At 48.9% G+C, this 21,713-nt stretch overlaps 2 protein-coding genes across 2 annotated transcripts; both read right to left on the bottom strand.

Moving 5' to 3' along the window:
- Positions 1–405: 405 nt before the first annotated feature.
- Positions 406–3,572, bottom strand: LOC142219242 (uncharacterized). The gene is made up of 6 exons (XM_075288188.1): positions 3,534–3,572; positions 3,314–3,417; positions 1,894–1,978; positions 1,721–1,814; positions 1,480–1,581; positions 406–1,096 (listed from the first exon to the last, which is right to left on the bottom strand). The coding sequence occupies exons 1-6, from the start codon at positions 3,570–3,572 to the stop codon at positions 456–458; spliced, it is 1,065 nt and encodes a 354-aa protein (XP_075144289.1). The 3' UTR covers positions 406–455.
- A 10,157-nt stretch (positions 3,573–13,729) lies between these two features.
- Positions 13,730–20,780, bottom strand: LOC142219336 (uncharacterized). The gene is made up of 9 exons (XM_075288314.1): positions 20,625–20,780; positions 18,989–19,116; positions 18,693–18,863; positions 18,478–18,607; positions 18,267–18,403; positions 17,095–17,206; positions 16,850–16,941; positions 16,026–16,137; positions 13,730–15,352 (listed from the first exon to the last, which is right to left on the bottom strand). The coding sequence occupies exons 2-9, from the start codon at positions 19,064–19,066 to the stop codon at positions 14,223–14,225; spliced, it is 1,962 nt and encodes a 653-aa protein (XP_075144415.1). The 5' UTR covers positions 19,067–19,116; positions 20,625–20,780; the 3' UTR covers positions 13,730–14,222.
- Between the last annotated feature and the right edge of the window lie 933 nt (positions 20,781–21,713).

The following is a 21,713-nucleotide window of genomic DNA, read 5'->3' on the forward strand; positions in this document are numbered from 1 at the left end:
AGTGGGGGAGAGCGGCATGACGCTGGGGCTGATGAAGGGAGGGGAGAACGGCATGAAACTGTGGGCAGAGACGGGGAAACATGAAACTGGGGACCGAGATGTAGGGCGGGACATGAAACTGGGGGCAGAAGAGGTTATATGATACTGGGGCAGATGGAGGGGGGACATATAATTTACAGTTGACTATAGGAGGATTATACTGTGTGGGAGCGCATGAAAAATGAATGAGAATGGGCGGAGTCAACATAAAAGTGGGCGGAGCTAAATTTACCACGGCACGCTATAGAAAGGTTGAGAACCTCTGGTCTGTACGGTTTCATACATGGCTATGTCCTGTTCAGAATTTCGGTGTCATGTACATTAAATTATGGAAGAAAAACCCATTCTGCCATTAGATCGTATATACAGTATATATATATATTACAATAGTGAGGCATCAGATCCATAGCTCAGGTCTAGGCCGGGTAATGTTGGTATTCTTCCCGTTCTGCAATCCGTCTATGACTATGAGAGTGCCGAGACGTACTGGGCGCAGCCATATACCCAGACTGTCCATGCCAAGGTTCAGGAGGGGGGACATGAGGGAAAGGGGGCTGAGATCCTGAATGAGCAGCACAAGAGGGGGCCATAAATCTGGCCATGACGTCCATCATGGCTTTCCAACACTCCATTTTCTTGGAAGACGGCATCTCTCTCATCAGCGGGAGAAGACTCTTGAGGAATAGCATGTCACTGTCGTCGTCGTCCCGCATCTGCCTCATGAACATCTCCTGCTGCGACATCATCTCCTTTAAGTGGCGAGTTCTTTCTTCATTCATCTCGCTGAGGCGATGTAAGACGGATTCCATAATTTCTGCTTCCTCCCGCCTCCTCTTTCGGCTGCGCTTGGAGCCCCTCTCCGATCCCCGTCCTGTGTCGTGCCTGGGGGACATGGCGGGGCGTGCGATGGAGGGCAGCTGGGACAGGCCAGGCTGGGAGAACTCTGCCTCCTCAGAAGAAGATTCATAAGGCTCTGGGCCAAGGTGAGCGGACTCAGAGTCCGAGTCTCTGAAGACTTTGGGCATCCTGGTCCCCCATCTTGTTGGCCTCCATTTTTCTGGAAGGATAAAGATTCATTACAGTCACAAAGCGTTCTCACAACTTTACACTCGTGTGGTGCGAATTCTGCCTTGTCTAAGCTGAGATGGACTGCAGGTCAAATAACTCAGAATACAGAAGTCTATGGAGAGGGGAGAGGTAAAGTCAGGAGAAGCTCAGGTTTAGGCCCATTGCACATGACCGTTCGGCAGTGGTGTGACGCCAGGAGGCCAAGGCAAAGCCTTGACATTGTGTTCCTCCTACACAGCGCCACTCATGACCACAGACTGGATCTGGTATTACAGTTCAGCTCTGAATGGAAAAAAAAAGTTGCAATCCCAGAGCCATGGATGAAGCCAGACTGTATGGTGATGGCAAACATGGAGTCCTGTATATACTCACCAGGAACAGACGTTACAGACACTTCCTCCTCCCACATATTCATGGACGTATCTGCTCCCTCATCATCCAGATCTCTGTATATCAATATGGTGTCTGCAAGGTCTGGAGAAACCAAAGCCCCTATATTAGTATGTACGAGAAACATGAGGGTATATGGGGAAGGGGGTGTACGGGGACCCCGTTAGGTCATAGTGACCCTAGTTCATATGAATAGCCCCCATATTTGGGGGTTCCCACTGACCTGGGCTGATATCCGCACCGACCTCTTCCTCCTTGATCTTCACACAAATCACTTCTTCCTCTTCTTCTACCTTGACTTTTCTAGGACTGTTACCCTGAAGGATGTATAACATAATTTCACTGATATATAAGACACTGAACCTATAGGTGACGTATAGATGTGACAGGATCTACCGCAAGGCCTTGTCTGGGGTCTCCGTCAGGGTCCTGCTTGCACGCAACGTTCTCCATTACAGACTCACTGACAAGTCCCGGGGATCTAGAGCAACAGAAAAAACATGTTATGGCGAATGAGAATCGATTGTAGATGATGGGACCGATCAGGGGCCCAGACTGGAGGACCGATGACAACGGACTGGATATGTATTAGGGGATGCGCACATATAGGAGGGGGCCACTATGTGGGGGGCAGTATACTGTATGGTCAGCGTCAGATTCTGCTCCGCTCCATGTGGCCACAGACTAAGGACCTGTGCACGGGACAGAGTTTGCATCTACTACGGGGCAGAGAGCGCTCCGAGTCATCCGAGTGTATCCCGTAATACACTGACGTCTATGGGGGATCCCGATTCATTCTGAAACATCAGAGAAGGCATCAGAAGCTCCCAGAATACAATGGAAGTCACTGGAAATACACGGGACCTAAGGAGCTGATCCAAGACTCTGATAGCAATGGGCCAACCTTAGGCTAAGTCCTCATTATCAGATCGGTATCACCCCCGGCTCCCCCACTGATCAGTTTGAAAAAACCCCAATATTTGGACAGGCGCTGCAGACTCTCCTGTACCTACCTAACACTCTGCTGTACAATGTATAGTGGAAGCCCAGGTCATCAGTATTCACTTGAATGGGACTGAGCTGCAATACCAAGCACAGCCACTATACAATATGCGGCGCTGTACTTTGTATTCAGTGACGAGGCTGCAGCAGTCACATGGAGACTGTATTCTCTTCAACCCCTTGACTTGTAGGAGTCTGAGGCGTCAGACCCCAAATCCTCACAATATTTACCTATCCCAAATCCCGGAAAAGCCCTTAAAAGTGAAGTGTAATACCACATACAACCTGAGGATAGGTGTGGCGCTGTTTTGGGGAGAAAGCATCCATTGTTATTCTGCGCCTGCCTCTAGCTATTCCTTGTGATTATAGCAGACACATGCACTCCTGTCCGTGTTCTCTATAGGGGGCGTCTCTGGACGCCTCGGGCAGCAGCTCTCATAGCGGGAGAATAGGGACATGTACACATTAGACATCGACGTCCCATGACCTCTCTTCAGCCTTGTTCACACGTCCTAGACTATTACCGTACATCAAATAATAAAACCTGCGCACGTTACTGTTATGGATAAACCTGTCCTGGAATGGCCTCATTAGATGGGACTGATCCTTGTTGGATTCGCAGCGCACATCCCGGTGTGACGGAGATCTTGGAATAAACCAAACCGGAAAATCTCGTCCAGAAGGGAAAGCGGATTTGTACAGCGCTGCGGGATATGTCGGCGCTTTTTATTACTATCCTGATGTCGGGGTCTCTGCCATCATAGACAGCGGGTTACGTGACAATGACAGGCTGCGAAGGACGGGGAACTCTTACCTGGACATCAGGGCGCAGCAATCGTCATGGCCGTGTTTAGGATGGAGCTGCTCTGGTGACGTCACAGCCACGAGGGAGGTCACATGACCCTCGCCTGCCGGAGCCTGCGTTACAGAGGAGGAGGAGGAGGGGGAGGGAGGAGGAGGGGGAGGGAGGCCGCACACTGATCATCTGCTGGAGGGGGAGGGAATACGACTCAACCACAAGCACCGACTATCACCTCATAAGAGAACAGACGGCGTTTCTTGCCTTTCGTCATCACGGCGTTCCCTCTGCATCATACACAACATGGCGGTTTTGTCCGTCCGCTCGTTACCATCACTGCGATATCGGATTTATCTCGGTTTTATTATTTTCTTACAAATAAAACGTCGCGTTGTGAATACGAAGGATGTTCCGGGGTCTCCGTATTCTGGCGCTCAGACGCGCCGTGTCAGGGCTCTGTATTTGCCGGACACGTTGCGCTTCTTATTAGCGCTAATGTTTCGTACTTAAGACTTTCCGGTCACTTTTATTGCTGTTTTTCAGGGACAGCGAGGTGACTAACATACCATACGTTATTTGGCGCATTGCGGGACCTTTTTTTTGTTATATACGTGATCAATAACGCTATTTTTGGATAGCAGGGACTTAAGCGTGTGCGGTGTCCCCGTGTGCGTGTATTCTTTTGTTTATCTTATGTGGTTTTTAACCCCTTCCCACCAGTTTTAGATTTTCATTTTTAACTCTTCACCTTCCAAACCCCGTTATTTTTTTATTCTTCCGCTCACAGAGCCATAGGAGGGGTTAATGTTTGCGGGACAATTTGTTCTTCACGATGACGCCATTAATTATTCTGTACAATATCCTGACATCCGTAAAATTTTCGTGTACATGAAACAGAACAGCCTGCGATAAAAGTAAACGCCATTATAGGCTCCTAGTTGTAATGGCGACCATTCCCCTGCCCTGGATCTTGTCCCGGGCACATCTGGGAAAATGGGAAACTGACCGACATGCCCTTACCGTCCGTGATCGGTGCAGGGGATAATCGCAGGCATTTGCGCCGGGTCTCTGCTCGTGCGCCATTACAGCGCTGTCCTATTACGGAGCGGAGCGTTAACTACACGTTCAGTGCTACATAATGGAACAGAACAGGGTGGGAAGGGGTTAACCGACTGTAAAACATTCGTCTCATTCGTCCCAGTATTATCCGCCATGAAACTGACGCAGATCTGCTCTGATGGACATTAACCCCTTCCCGCCGATGGCATTTTTTGATTTTCGTTTTTCATTTTTGACTCCCCTCCTTCTAAACCCCATAACTTTTTTATTTCTCCGCTCCCAGAGCCATATGAGGTCTTAATTTTTGCGGGACAATTTTTTCTTCATGATACCACCATTAATTATTCTATATAATGTACTGGGAAGCAGGAAAAAAATTCAGAATGGGGTGGATTTGAAGATAAAATGCATTTCTGCGACTTTCTTACGGGCTTTGGTTTTACGGTGTTCACTGTGCAGCCAAAATGACGTGTCCCCTATATTCTGTGTTTTGGTACGGTTCCAGGGATACCAAATTTATATGGTTTTATTTACATTTTGACCCCTAAAAAAAATTCCAAAACGGTGTTAAAAAATTTTTTTTCTAAAAGTCGCCATATTCCGACGGCCGTAACTTTTTTATACGTAAGTGTACGGGGATGTATAGGGCGTCTTTTTTTGCGGGGCCGGGTGTACTTTTTAGTTCTACCATTTTCGGGAAATGTTATTGCTTTGATCAGTTTTTATTCAAATTTTTATCAGAATTAAAACAGTGAAAAAACGGCGGTTTGGCACTTTTGACTATTTTTCCTGCTACAGCGTTTACCGAACAGGAAAAATATTGTTATAGATTTGTAGAGCGGGCGATTTCGGACGCGGGGATACCTAACATGTATGTGTTTCACAGTTTTTAACTACTTTTATATGTGTTCTAGGGAAAGGGGGGTGATTTGAACTTTTAATTCTTTTTATATTTTTTAATATTTTTTTTTAACTTTTTTTTTTTTTTTTTTTTTGCATTTATTAGACCCCCTAGGGGTGTTGAACCCCAGGGGGTCTGATCACTAATGCAATGCATTACAATGCTAATGCATAGACCAGCCTGCAAAAGAGAGGATTTGCAGACCGGCTGGGAGCCTTTAACAAGGCTCCCGGCTGTCATGGCAAAGGGGGGTCGGCCCTGGAGCATGCTCCAGGAGCCGGCGATCCCTGCCAAAATGGCGGCGCCCATGCGCCGCCGGGAAAATGGCGCCTCCGGCGCCTTTGACAGCAGCGCCGGAGGGGTTAATGCCTCCGATCGGTCCGGGGACCGATCGGAGGCATCAGAGCCGGTTGTCTACTGCTTAAAGCCATAGTTACAGACCCGACATGCGCCGTACTATTACGGCGCATGTCGGGAAGGGGTTAAGACCTGACTCATCGTATAATAATAATAATAAATGTTATTTCTATAGCGCCAACATACAGTCCTATGAAAAAGTTTGGGCACCCCTATTAATCTTAATCATTTTTAGTTCTAAATATTTTGGTGTTTGCAACAGCCATTTCAGTTTGATATATCTAATAACTGATGGACACAGTAATATTTCAGGATTGAAATGAGGTTTATTGTACTAACAGAAAATGTGCAATATGCATTAAACCAAAATTTGACCGGTGCAAAAGTATGGGCACCCTTATCATTTTATTGATTTGAATTCCCCTAACTACTTTTTACTGACTTACTGAAGCACAAAATTGGTTTTGTAACCTCAGTGAGCTTTGAACTTCATAGCCAGATGTATCCAATCATAAGAAAAGGTATTTAAGGTGGCCAATTGCAAGTTGATCTCCTATTTGAATCTCCTCTGAAGAGTGGCATCATGGGCTACTCAAAACAACTCTCAAATGATCTGAAAACAAAGATTGTTCAACATAGTTGTTCAGGGGAAGGATACAAAACGTTGTCTCAGAGATTTAACCTGTCAGTTTCCACTGTGAGGAACATAGTAAGGAAATGGAAGACCACAGGGACAGTTCTTGTTAAGCCCAGAAGTGGCAGGCCAAGAAAAATATCAGAAAGGCAGAGAAGAAGAATGGTGAGAACAGTCAAGGACAATCCACAGACACCTCCAAAGAGCTGCAGCATCATCTTGCTGCAGATGGTGTCACTATGCATCGGTCAACTATACAGCGCACTTTGCACAAATAGAAGCTGTATGGGAGAGTGATGAGAAAGAAGCCGTTTCTGCACGTACGCCACAAATAGAGTTGCCTGAGGTATGAAAAAGCGCATTTGGACAAGGCAGCTTCATTTTGGAAACAAAAATTGAGTTGTTTGGTTATAAAAAAAGGCGTTATGCATGGCGTCCAAAAAGAAACAGCATTCCAAGAAAAACACATGCTACCCACTGTAAGATTTGGTGGAGGTTCCATCATGCTTTGGGGCTGTGTGGCCAATGCCGGCATCGGGAATCTTGTTAAAGTTGAGAGTTGCATGGATTCCACTCAGTATCAGCAGATTCTTGAGAATAATGTTCAAGAATCAGTGACGAAGTTGAAGTTACGCCGGCGATGGATATTTCAGCAAGACAATGATCCAAAACACCGCTCCAAATCCTCAGGCATTCATGCAGAGGAACAATTACAATGTTCTGGAATGGCCATCCCAGTCCCCAGACCTGAATATCATTGACCATCTGTGGGATGATTTGAAGCGGGCTGTCCATGCTCGGCGACCATCTAACTTAACTGAACTTGAATTGTTTGTCCAAAATACCTTTATCCAGGATCCAGGAACTGATTAAAAGCTACAGGAAGCGACTAGAGGCTGTTATCTTTGCAAAAGGAGGATCTACTAAATATTAATGTCACTTTTCTGTTGAGGTGCCCATACTTTTGCACCGGTCAAATTTTGGTTTAATGCATATTGCACATTTTCTGTTAGTACAATAAACCTCATTTCAATCCTGAAATATTACTGTGTCCATCAGTTATTAGATATATCAAACTGAAATGGCTGCTGCAAACACCAAAATATTTAGAACTAAAAATGATTAAGATTAATAGGGGTGCCCAAACTTTTTCATAGGACTGTATTCCGCAGCGCTGTACAATGTGTAGGGCTCAGATACAGACAGAAAGATACATTACAAAGAACGTCATTTCACACAATGGGACTGAGGGCCCTGCTCACAAGGGCTTACACTCTATGAGGTAGAGGGGGTGACACAAGAGCTTACAATCTATGAGGTAGAGGGGGTGACACAAGAGGTAGCAGGGGCGATATTGCTTATACAGGGGTCAGACACTTTTGTAATAGAGGTGACTGTCATTACACAAACATAAGACTTTATGAGCCGTCACCAGTCGTGTCCTGTAACATGTGGATGGAGCTCGGACCTATAAAGTTATCCTGAGATGACATCATATCATGTGGGGTAATGTGGGGGCGGGGGCAAGGGAGGGGGAAGGGTTTACGTTAGACATTGTGATCGGCCGGTCTGATAAGATGCGTCTTTAGTTTGCATTTGAAACTGTAGAAATTGGGAGTTACTCTGATTGTCCGGGGTAGAGCATTCCAGAGAAGTGGTGCAGCTCGGGAGAAGTCTTGTATACGAGCGGGGGAGGTTCTGATAGAGGATGTAAGTGTTAGGTCATTGAGTGAGCGGAGAGCACGGGTTGGGCGGTAGCCAGAGATGAGGGAGGAAATGTAGGGAGGTGCAGCATTATGGAGAGCCTTGTGGGGCAGGGGGAGAACTTTATATTTTATTCTATAATGAATAGGCAGCCAGTGTAGTGACTGGCACAGACCAGAGGCATCGCTGTAGTGACCGGCACAGACCGGAGGCCTCGCTGTAGTGACCGGCACAGACACGAGGCATCGCTGTAGTGACCGGCACAGACCGGAGGCCTCGCTGTAGTGACTGGCACAGACCCGAGGCATCGCTGTAGTGACCGGCACAGACCGGAGGCCTCGCTGTAGTGACCGGCACAGACCCGAGGCCTCACTGTAGTGACCGGCACAGACCGGAGGCCTCGCTGTAGTGACCGGCACAGACCCGAGGCCTCGCTGTAGTGACCGGCACAGACCCGAGGCCTCGCTGTAGTGACCGGCACAGACCGGAGGCCTCGCTGTAGTGACCGGCACAGACCGGAGGCCTCGCTGTAGTGACCGGCACAGACCGGAGGCCTCGCTGTAGTGACCGGCACAGACCCGAGGCATCGCTGTAGTGACCGGCACAGACCGGAGGCCTCGCTGTAGTGACCGGCACAGACCGGAGGCCTCGCTGTAGTGACTGGCACAGACCCGAGGCCTCGCTGTAGTGACCGCACAGACCGGAGGCCTCGCTGTAGTGACTGGCACAGACCCGAGGCCTCGCTGTAGTGACCGGCACAGACCGGAGGCCTCGCTGTAGTGACCGGCACAGACCGGAGGCCTCGCTGTAGTGACCGGCACAGACCCGAGGCATCGCTGTAGCGTCTAGCCTGATAGATGAGCCGCTGCATTCAGAATAGATAGTTTAGTGAGGGGAAGACCGATTAGTAAGGAGTTACAGTAGTCAAGGCGAGAATGAATCAGAGAGTGTATCTCTGGTAAGGAAAGGGTGTATTCTGGAGATGGTTTTGAGGTGGAGGTGACATGAACGTGCGAGTGATTCAATATGAGGGGTGAAGGAAAGGTCTGCGTCACACATGACCCCGAGGCAGCGGGCCTACTGCCTAGGAGTTATAGTAAGGCCTGAGACTGCAATGGATATATCAGGGACAGATCTGTTACTGGTCCATCACCTTCACACGTAATAACGGGAACACTATACCGACCAGGCCTGAGTGACACCGACGTCTACTGGGAATGTCCGCCGGCTGATCGCTCTATAACACATCAAAATCTGCAACAAAAAAAGCAGTGTTTCTGCAACGTGAGGCCTCACAGTAATGGGGTTTCATCAGGACTGGCATCACATCCACCAGGCTTGGCCTCCTCTTTATTAAGATGCCTCCATCTTTTAACCAATTCTGTGCCTTCTCGACCCGGCGTACACCAGGGAGTCACACAGAGTTGGCACAGATGGGAACACCACTAAGACTTGTTACCAGCCCCGCACCCCGAGCTGAGCCTTCACCACTGATTTTTGGCGCAGGATTGCAGTCACTATTCATTATGACCAGTGTATTGTAGGCCAGAGACGGCTTCATTCAGGATTCCTGGCACCCTTGGACCTGGGCGCACATCTACCCCATACCCTACTGGCCTGGATATTGCCTTCATCTGCACCCATGCCGATGACTATGTCACCAGTGGTCCCGACTACTATCAGAAAAACAGCGAGGCCGGCGCGAAGATCGTAGTCACACATGGTGTTAAGTAATCGCACACCAGCGGCCGAGAATTTTTATAATTTTCACCATTTTCGCTATTTTTTTTTTAACACTTAATTGTCTTTTTTTCCTACAGCCGGCAATGTTAACCCCTTAAGGACCAGGCCATTTTTCAGTTTCGCATTTTCGTTTTCCCCTCCTCACATTTCAAGAGCCATAACTTTTTCATTTTTCAGTTCACAGAGTCACATGATGGCTTATTGTTTGCGGGACAAATCGTACTTTGTAATGGCGCCATTCAATAGGCTGTGCTATGTACTGGGAAGCTGGAAAAAAATTCAGAGTGAGGTGCGATTGGCGAAAAAATGCATTTGCGCCATTTTCATATGGGTTTAATTTTTACAGCGTTCACTGTTTGGTACAAATGACATGTGACCTGCGTTCTACGTGTCAGTACGAACACGGCGATACCAAATTTATAGAGTATTTTTAATGTTTTGATAAAAAATTAAAAACTTTGCAAAATAGAAAAAAAATTTGTGTCGCCATGTTGTGACACCTGTAACTTTGTCATATTTACATGTATAAAGCTGGGGGCGGTGTCGTTTTATGCGGGACAAGATGACGTTTTTATTGATACCATTTGGGGAAAGATCTGATGGTTTGATCACTTTTTATTCCATTTTTTATAGGAGTCAAAGTGTTGAAAAAAACGCTATTTGGCGATTTTTATTTTTTTTGCCGCTGCGCCGTTCGCAGTATGGGATAAATGTTTTCATATTTTAATAGTTCGGGCATTTTGGAGCGCGGGGAGACCTAATAGGTTTAATGTTCTTTATTTCCTTTTATATGTGATCTAGGGAAAGGAGGTTTGAACTTTTTTAATTTTTTTTTAATACTTTTAAAAACTTTTTTTTTCTTCTTTTCCATTTATGATCAGACCCCTTAGGTACCCTGAAACCTCGGGGGTCTGATCGCTCATACAATACTACAGTATGGCAGTGAATAGCAAAATCACAGCAGTTCTATTAGAGGCTGCCTCTGGCATCCTGCAATAGAACCAATGCTATGACAAGCCTGGAAACCTTCAATAGGCTTCCGGCTGTCAAAGAAACCGATCGCCGCCCTCTGGTGACGTTCAGGAGGACGGCGATCGGCGGCGCCCGTGCCACCTGCACAATTTACACGCTGCGTTCGCATTTGACCGCAGTTTGTAAAGGGTTAACAGCAGCGATCGGTCTTGGCTGTATTATACAGCCGGCATCTGCCCTGTATGGAGCGAGCTCAGCTCACATCCCCATGCGACCCATGACATAATACTACTTCAAAGGTCGCTAAGGGGTTAAGTCGTATAATGCCCCTTACAAAGTTTTTACGTCTTCCTATTGTTTTTGCGTTGTTTTTATGGCCTTTTTCCAGGCATTAATCTCGTGTATTTCTCTGCACTAAAAACCCAGCGGTGTCCAGTGTTACCATACCAAAAAAACGTGGTCAAAAAACGCACAGAAAAAAGGTAAAAAGCACTTAGTCTATTTTTACGATTAAAAAAAAAAACAAAATAAAACAAAACCCAGAGTCAATTTCATTGGTCACAATTTCCTAATCCTACTAATATTATGTGGGTTTGTGTGTTTGGATGTTTGTTCCTCAATCACAGCCAAACGGCTGAAAGGATTTTGGGGAAATTTCTCACACACACACATATTGCCCAGGAAAAGGTGATAGGCTACTTTAAATGTGGGTCACTCGCCCCAAATCGCCACTGTGACCCTTCAAACAATCTTCCGGCTCGGCTGTAGCAGCTGGCATTCCGCCAGCACTGATCTGTACACGCACCTCCTATTGGTGCATGGCAGGCTTTGGGCGGGCTCTGGAGCCAGGGCTGCAGCACCATAGGTTGGGGGATGAAGATGGGCGTGCCGATTCAGCAGGGAAACACTGAGGAAGATGGCGGCAGCCCACAGGGTCCCAGCGCTGCACCTGTCCCAGCCCACCTACACAGACGGAGGAGGCTGCTGCACCCGACACACCACAGGTAAGTGCAGCGGGTACAGGGGGTTGGGGTGTCCTGGGGGGGCTGTGTTCCGACGTTGGGGTCCCCAGGGATCAACCACATACCCCAGCTTCATGTCCCCCCCCCCTTCATTGACCCCAGCATAGTTGGACTCACCTTGCCACGCTCCCCCGACGCTCTCCGCTCGCTGCACATAGGTGTCGGGCGACTGGCTGTGTATGCAACGTACACTGCAATAAGGGCGCCGGAATTCGGCAATGCACTGTATAATAGCGGCGCCTGTATTGTAGTCTACCTGCCTAGGCTGCAATACAACCGCACGCCTGACAGGCCAGGGAGGCACCGCAAGGCTCCAGCTGTCATAGCAACCTGACGCCGGTCCTTGCTCTGCCTTCTATATGTCACACACAGCCAGCCGCCCGACACCGATGTGCAGCGAGCGAGCGGAGAGAGCGACGGGGGAGCGTGGAACTAGGGGCAGAGATGGGGGGCCAAGAAACTGGGGGCAGACATGGGAGAACAAGAAATATAAGCAGTTCAGCGCCACCGCCAACCCGCAGACGAAGTCGCGGGTAACTGCTAGTATATATATATATTGGTGTGTAGCACCTTGAAAAAACCCAAAGAGACTCGGAAGAACATGAAATCTCCACACAGTTGGTTGGCGGACTCGCCCTATGGCCGCTCACGTGTAAGGTTGCCATGTATGTCGTATTCTGAGAACCCCGTCACTCCTGACCCCGCTGAGTTGAGGCCAGGGTTACGCTTTATGTCATGGCTGAGATGGGAATACGGCTCTTTACACTCCAGTCCCCAGACCACGAGTCTTACAGACAGCCAAACATACCTGTGGTAGCCATTTCTGTTTTGGAGGATCATATTTAGCTTTCCGGGACAGCTAAACCCCCCGACCCCCTGAGACATCTGAAGACGCGAGTATCCTCAGCCTGGCCATGAAAGGCTGAAATGAGAACGCCTCTTAAAACTGACATATGTATTCCAAGTATAATGGCTGAACCAAGTGATTTTGGTAGGGCTGTGCCATTCCTCCCCAATGCCAGATGTCATGGAGAGAAGAACGAGGATTGCAACGTGACCAGAACTTTTGTTTTTGGTGCGATAAGATAAAGCCATCCCTGTCTGAGATTATTAGGGCCAATGGACCTCATCTTGGTCCCAATGGGCATCTGCTCTGTATTAGGGTCAGTTATACCTGACACCTCTCCTGCTGTATTCAGGGGGCTCAGGCAAACAGGGGGGGACCTGCCGGCATCCCAGAAGAGCGGGCGAATCTCCCAGACTCAGGGGAAGGTTCCCACATGGGCATATTATGTAGCAGTCACGTCATGAAAAAAACAGGCACGTGCCCATGTCATTAAAGGGGAACACTGCGCTCCCAAATGGGTGGTGCTATAAAAATGGGGCATGGCTCTCTCTTCTCTGGCCCTGCATCAGGACACACCATGTGAGCGGCTGGTGCTCTCTGGTCTCTCCCCTGAGGGAGAGGGGGAAGGGCGGGGACTAAGAAGCCATGTGCCTTATGGACTCTGATCTGATCATGGACTATGATGAATTCTTATGGATTGATGTACCGGTATTGCTATATGTTATGTGGTGGGCTTATGTCGCACTACCATGGACACGGATATCACGCGCAGGCTGCAGCAGTGCCATGTGCCTAAGGACTGATCTGAGATTGGGTAGTCACTCTCCCAACAATCTGTGTGCCTTAGATTTCGTGAGTGGAATTCGGAAGACCCAATCAGGTATTAGGTTTCAGTTTCTATTCTTTTATTCTTACTGTACTGTTACATACCTTTCTGTAACTGTATAAGCTTGTATCCGCTCGCATATACCTCTCTGTATGGTGGTTGTCTAGTTTCGCCCCTCCTGGGTTAATACTTTAAAAATGGGGCAAGTCCAAGTGAAAAGCTCTGAACCCTAAACCGCCTGCAAGTCACCTTTGAAAAGGCATGGCGTCATCTTCAGCATGAATACACCCCAATAAAGACGACCACTCGTGTGTAGGACGGCTGTGCCGGTAGCCGACCCGATAGCCGAGGCGCGCCAAACTCCAGACAACACAAGCCCTTTATTTCTCTTCAGATACATACAGGAGGGTACAAGGGAGACGAGGCGGGAACGGGACGAACCCATTCACAGCTTCTTATAAACTTACTTTCTCCCAACGAAATGGCAATGGATGACCGAAATTGTGAAATTGAAATGTTCACAGTGAAATTTAAGAAAAAAATAAAATATTGTACCCCTTAAAAATTCTTTATAGAAGAGAAATGTACTCATGGCATCCATACTCTACTGACATGACACGTGACCCCTCTCGGCCAGGACCCATCTACCTACTTTGGGTAACCAGTTTTGACTACAAGTATTCTCAAATATTTCCCCGTAACGCCAATGAACACTTCTGGAGGCAAATTCAGAGTTTTCTTCGAGGCCTGAGATGGTTACGGAAGGTCCTCCCACATCAGGCTAAGACGTCCATCTTGCCCCCCGCTCTCACCACCGGGCAAATCTCCTGATTACTTTTTTAATATTACCTAAAAACAATCACAGAAAGTGAAGTCTCTGATGTACGACGAGCCCTGAATTACTTGTGAAACACTTGCCGCACTGCGAACAGGAATATGGCTTCTCTCCTGTGTGAGTTCTTTGATGTAATATGAGATTCGCTCTCCGGTTAAAGACTTTGCCGCACTCGAAACAAGCGAAGGGCTTCTCGCCGGTGTGAATCTTCTTATGCCTGATGAAATTGGACTTGTCGTTAAAGCTTTTGCCGCACTCCGGACATACGAATGGCTTCTCTCCTTTGTGGATGCGCTCGTGCGTTACCAGCTGGGAGTTATTGGCGAAACATTTGCCGCAGTCCGCACAAGAGAACGGTTTCTCTCCTTTGTGAATCATTTGGTGGATGGCCAGACTGGATTTCTCGTTGAATTTTTCGTTGCACTCCATACATGAAAACTGCTTTCCTTCCATGTGGAAGACTTTATGGCGGACCAGTTCGGCTTTGCTGGTGTATCGCTTCCCGCAGTCGCAGCAGGCGAAGGGCTTCTCCCCCGTGTGGGTTCTCTGGTGAATCAGAAGATTGGCTTTCCGATTAAAGCCTTTTCCGCACTCGCTGCACGTGAACGGTTTCTCCCCCGTGTGGATTCGCTTGTGTCTTCCAAAGTTGGATTTGTCGTTGAAGCTTTTGCCGCAATCCAGACAGACGAAGGGCTTTTCGCCGCGGTGGATCCTCAGGTGAGTGACCAGGTGAGAGTTACTCTTAAAGCTCTTGCCGCATTCTGGACATGTGAAGGGCTTCTCTCCGGCGTGGATCCTCATATGGATGAGGAGATGGGAATTACTGGGGAAGCATTTACCGCACACGGAGCAGACGAGAGGAACCTTCCCGCGGTGCAATCGCTTGTGCATGACCAGGTCGTTATTCCGAGGGAAACATTTCCCGCATTCTGTACATACGTGTTCTTTGATTCCCACTTTTGGTGGGATTTTAACCCTGGGGTCTTGAAAATATTGGTCGTTTTTGTAATGGAAAGAGTTCAAAATGGGGCTTTGAGGAAAATGACGCATTTCAGGGTTATAGTTGACGCCACCAGGGTGAAAATCTGGGTAAATCTCATTGTGCTCTGGGGTAGGGCAGTGATGGATTCCTGACATCTGTCTATCTTCAAGGTCTGTGGGAAGAAGAAGAAGATAGTTTGAAGAAGGACACCGGGTAAAGGGACTTTGGGAACGCGGCTCAGCTAAATCAGTAGTTCCCAACCTGTTTTTCCACCAGGGACCAGTTTCAGTGAGACAATTTTTCTATGGCTCGGAGGGGGCGGGAGGGGTGTGGTTGGGGGCGGGGTTAAGCATGAGGGTGTAGATTACGTGGCACATTCTTTCCAAACTATGAGGAAATGAAACGTATGACCCATTACTGCACCATTCTCCTTACAGAGGACCTTTCACCGTCTCCACCAGCTCTTAGCGCCTTAGCACAGTTTTTCTTTAGTCCTCACCATTCCTGAGTAACAAGTGCACAGGTAGTTTTGGTGCCTGATGTGCTATTTGATCTCTGTAATATCAGGTGGGCGGTGTCAGGCAGGGGGGCGTGATTGAGAGCTCCAGCAGCCAGTGTCAGGGCTCAGAGCCACACCCCTGACAGTGCTAAATAGAAAATCAGGATACAAAACTAACAGCAGTGATGGCTCAGGAATGGTGGGGCCAGAGAGAAAAAATTCCAACTGTGGCAGAGGAGCGGCAGCTGGAAAGAGCCGGACTTGTTGGAGATGGTGAACCATACTCTGTAAAGGCCCCAGAGTGCGGGTATTAAGGGGTTATAGCAGAGGACAACCCACAACTCACCTGTACTGATCCCGCTAGAGTCCTGTCCTTCCATCTTGTGCTGCTGGTCGGCCCCTACATATTCCTCATCATCTTCTTCAATATCAATTATGACAATATTCAGGTTTTGATCCTAAATAGAATAAGTGTGAGAAAGACATGATTGGCCCACAGACCTTAGTTATGTCCATTCTCAGGCACATACGCCGATCAGCCAGAACACTGAATCACCTGCCTAATATAGTGTAGGTCCCTTCATTCCAGCCAAACATCTCTAACACATCAGGGCAGGGACTCCTCTACGTCTCAGAAGACGTCTTCATCTTCCGCAGACCCTTTAAAGCAGTTACAATTTATCCCCTACCCACTTGAATGGTTATCACTGCGGCACCAGGAGGGCTCCAGCAATGGGACCCCTCTGATCGGTGTCTGACACGTGTCATGTGGCCGTTCCTCCATTCATATTCCTACAGTGATCTCTGGCAGCCGCCACAATGGAGTAGCAGCTTCTGTTCCATTGGGACCCCATTCTTATAATTGGTGGGGGTCCCAGTGGTCCCTGTGTATGGACACCTTTCTACCATAGCCAGTACAAGCTGGCGTTCAGTCCTAATGCCTGTCCCTGAGCCTGGGCCAGTTCTCTTTTCCCATGGACCATGTTGGGTAGGCACAACCCCTGCACACTGGTAATGTTGCATTTTGGCGATGTGACCTGTCTCGTTTGTCTGGTTTTAATGTTCTGGCTGACGGGTGTATACACATCACTACAGTAGATCGGATGCGTTCAGAGATTGGGGCCGATCCTTCAGGGTAAGATGGAAGCAATGTGACTAGGATTACCGTACCTCATTCTGTTTTTTGAAGGCTTTCTCATTCAGTACATAAGGAGACGGATAAGGAGGACTAGGGCATCTTTCTGGGGAGTCGCTGGAGACATCTGTAGGCGACATTGTACATGGACGTGATCAGAAACACTACGGAAAATGATGAGGTTGTGCACCATTCTTGGCTTCTGTTGGTTCGGCTACAATTGGGGCAGATCTTCCAATGTCAGTACAAGGGGGCTCACTCTTCATTGCCTCGTACTCACCTGGGGTGAGGTCTATCACCGCCTCCATCTGCTGCTGTCTACTTACAGCATGGAACCCCTCTCCTTTCTTTTGGGGCAGAACTTCGACTCGCCACATATTTACGTCTTCATCCTAAACGTTGCAAGAAAATAAGAGTCTTTACGACGTAGGTCCGAGGTCCGTAACCCCAATAGCCCCAACCTTATTACCGATTTGGGGTAACATGGAAGCCGCGTAATCGATCTCCTTCTGGAACTGGGTTTCCCAGACTGTTGTATGTATCCTCGGTCAGGGACTTGTAGGGACTAACACAATGGATACTACCATCTGCTGGGTGGAAATGAGCAGATATAACCACACGCAGGTCAGCGTGAATATCCTATTAGGTCGGTTGGTCAAGGACCTCAGGAATAGAAGAGAAGATCGATCGGGGCTCGAGACTTGTCCTTCATTGGATGACGCCATTGTGAGGGATCACTAGCAATGGCAGATTAGGAGAACATGGCCAGTTTGGGCGGCCACCAGGGCTCACAAAGTGCTAACAGGTTTGCACATTGCAATTTTAACTTGGTTTTAGCTGGAAAATGCTGTAAAAACCAAGACATAATGTACAACGATCCGCAGCAGCCGCCCCGAGCAGAACGGGTCACCCCGCTTCTGAGGAACCCCAAGACAGCAAGTAGGGAGAGGAGGAAACCGTGAGCTGCCGTCTATAAGTGTATGGGGTCTGGGGTCCGGATTTATTTAGATCGGTTCCTATGGAGTCTAGGCTCTGTATCATCTGGAGGGACTCGGGGGTCTGCCCTGGGCATGTATTTAGAGAGTCCGGTCGGGGGTCTGCCCTGTGCATGTATTTAGAGAGTCCGGTCGGGGGTCAGCCCTGTGCATGTATTTAGAGTCCGGTCGGGGGTCTGCCCTGTGCATGTATTTAGAGAGTCCGGTCGGGGGTCTGCCCTGTGCATGTATTTAGAGAGTCCGGTCGGGGGTCTGCCCTGTGCATGTATTTAGAGAGTCCAGTCGGGGGTCTGCCCTGTGCATGTATTTAGAGAGTCCAGTCGGGGGTCTGTATTTAGTTACTGGGGTAGGTATAGATCAGGGGTTTGGAAGTCTCTCTTCGACTAACCACCTAGCAGTAGCATCCTAAGCTCTGATGTAAGGCCAAGTTCTCCTAAACCACAGCTCCGCCAGTTACCTCGCTCCGCTTCTTGCTGTAGTCTTGGTTCGGCTCCATGATACAATCCAGAATGACACTTTGGTTTTCCTCTGTATGATCCAGTGACCCGAGAGGGCTGGGACATCTCTCCTGTGGATTCCTCCTACTGGACCCATCTGGGGATATAAACACAGTGCATGAGTATATAGCGTATATGTGCTGGGGAGATGATGGGGACTGTCAAACTTACCTTCACCCCGTGACTTGAGGCGCTGATGAGTCTCCTTCATCACCTCCTTGTACAGGTCCTTGTGTCCTTCTATATACTCCCACTCCTCCATGGAGAAGTAGACGGTGACATCCTGACACCTTATAGGAACCTGACAACACAATGATACCGTCATCCCCAGACCCATCCCCCCTCGTGTTCCTGTCTGACGCCCCGGCCTTCCCCGCAGCGCTCACCTCTCCGCTCAGCAGCTCTATGATCTTGTTGGTGATGTCCAGAATCTTCTGCTCGTTGTTCATCTTGAGTATGGGGTGAGATGAAGGCAACGTCTTAGGGCTCAGGGTTCTGCCCAACTTTCCTGAGACATGAAGTTGACTACTTGGAGTCTTCTTCAAGGGGCCATAATCCTAAACAAAGTGAAGGTCAATAAGGAACATGATCTTTATGGTGGACTCTGGAGACCTTCTTGTTTGGACACACACCTTGGGTTGTCTTTCTAATCTCAAGTGACATAGTTCCTGAAAGCCCTCACCTCTCCAGTCAGCAGATAGATGATCTCCAGGGTCAGGCTTAGGATTTGCTCAGTTACGTGACTCTTCTCCTTGTCCATCCTGAAGGCTGAGCTTAGGTCCTACAGCTCGGGACCAGAAGTCTAGAGACCTGAAGTGAGAGAGAAGCCGATTTTCAGTGATCTTTAGTTTATTGGGAAGTGCCAGTACCAATGTAACATACGGGGGCGATGAGGAATGATCCTACTTCTTGTAGGGGAACTGACGCAACGAGGTGTTCACCTTGTACTGATACCTGATCTCTATTCAGAGACAACGTGCAGCATGACCATATGCAAAGGGGAAATGGAGGAGGGGGCTGTATCTACTGATATAAGGAGAGGGGGCACTTTTTATGTAGATTGTGAGCCCCGTATAGGGATATATGATAGAATGGGAGGAAATCCACACAAACACGGGGAGAACATACAAACTCCTTGCAGATGTTGTCCCTGGTGGGATGCAAACCCAGGACTCCAGCGCTGCAAGGCTGCAGTGCTAACCCGGAGAGGGGGCACTTTTGTACCTACAGGTGAAAGCATTGCCATTTCTGCACAGTGAATGCCATAAAAACTAAACCTGTAAGAAATGCTGGATTTTTCCCCAATTCCATCAATGTGGGGATTAAGGAGCCGGTCACAGCAGCCCAATCTCCAAACCGGAACCGCATGGAAAACCTCTGGAACGTAATCAGGAGGAAGATGGAAAGTCACAAGCCATCAAACCAAGAAGAACTGCTTCATTATTTGTGCAGGAGTGGCATAAGGTCACCCAAAAGACAGACAGACTGGCGGGGAACGCCGCGAGACAGACTGGCGGGGAACGCCGCGAGACAGACTGGCGGGGAACGCCGCGAGACAGACTGGCGGGGAACGCCGCGAGACAGACTGGCGGGGAACGCCGCGAGACAGACTGGCGGGGAACGCCGCGAGACAGACTGGCGGGGAACGCCGCGAGACAGACTGGCGGGGAACGCCGCGAGACAGACTGGCGGGGAACGCCGCGAGACAGACTGGCGGGGAACGCCGCGAGACAGACTAGGGGGAAAGCCGAGACGCAGGAGAGCTGGGATTGATAATCCGGGTTCTTCCACCAGACACCGATCTCTGACCTCCCTGAGATATTAGTCTTGTTGTCTCTACATGAAGATGATCTGGTTTTCTCTGCAGTATTTCAGGGCTGACAGCGCGGCGGCCGATGACGCTTTTAGATTTTTTTTTATTATTTTGACAATTTCTCATTTGCTGCAAATAAATACAAAATTTTTCGCTTTGAATCTCAGAGCCGTTATCAGTAATTTATAGAATAAAAGAACAAAAGCAATGGAGAGAAATCAGAGAGACTGAACATTCTGCAGCGCTGTGTATATACAGTATATATATATATATCCATAGTCAGTGTATATACAGTATATACCTCCATAGTGACGTCTCCAGTCCTGCTGTATATATATAGGATTGTATATACATCTATAGGGACAGCAGTGTCCATAGATATATATCAGGAGATGTCACTATCTATAGATAGAGGATCCATGTATACACATTCTATACACACCTAGTACTGTATATGAGGGCTGCTGCTGCTGCTGCCGCCCCCGGACACAATGCCATCACTTACCTTCCCTCCCCCCTCGGCAGCCCCTGACTCCTCACACCCGCACGTCCTCCTCTCCTAGCGGCCACTGCCGGGACTCGCGTCCTCCATTGCTTTGCGTTCCATAATCCAGGGATCGGCTGCCGGAGACAAGAAATTCTAGTGGACTAAAGGACCTGAGATGACGTCATGATCATGTGATTAGCGATGTGTGGGAGGAGTCAGACTACAGACTGTTCTCTGGGAGGACGTAAAGGACCTTAGTTGACGTCACGAGCATGTGATCAGTCACCTGTGGGAGGAGTCAGGCTCTAGCTTGTGTGCTGTAGGAGGAGCTTCATGTGGTTGTGTCTTGATCATGTGACCGTGTCCTCACAGACTGGTAGTGATGTGAGGCCTCATGTGCTGCTGCTGTACCCCAACAGGGACCCCAAAGTGCTGACCAATGGGGACTGCTCATAGACTAAGGCTTTATTGTGACCCCATGTGTACTATAATGGCCCCCTAAGTGCCCCCCCCAGTATAATGGACCCCCCACACACACACTATAATGGCCCCTCAGTGCCCCCTCCACAGTATAATGGACCCCCACACACACACTATAATGGACCCCCCAGTGACCCCCGACAGTATAATGGACCCCCCAGTGACCCTTCCCACAGTATAATGGACCCCCCACAGTATAATGGACCCCCCAGTGACCCCCCGTAGTATAATGGCACCCTCAGTGCCCCCCCTCCACAGTATAATGGACCCCCCAGTGACCCCCCCACAGTATAATGGCCCCCCTCAGTGCCCCCCCCCACAGTATAATGGACCCCCCAGTGCCCCCCCCCACAGTATAATGGTCCCCCTCAGTGCCCCCTCCACAGTATAATGGACCCCCCCAGTGACCCCCGACAGTATAATGGACCCCCCTGTGACCCCCCCACAGTATAATGGACCCCCCACAGTATAATGGACCCACCAGTGACCGCCCACAGTATAATGGACCCACCAGTGACCCCCCAAAGTATAATGGACCCCCCCCAGTGCCACACCCAACAGTATAATGGACTCCCCCACACACACACACAGTATAATGGACCCAGTGACCCCCCCCCCCCCACAGTA

Source organism: Leptodactylus fuscus, chromosome 10 (assembly GCF_031893055.1).
Source record: "Leptodactylus fuscus isolate aLepFus1 chromosome 10, aLepFus1.hap2, whole genome shotgun sequence".
NCBI lineage: Eukaryota > Metazoa > Chordata > Amphibia > Anura > Leptodactylidae > Leptodactylus > Leptodactylus fuscus.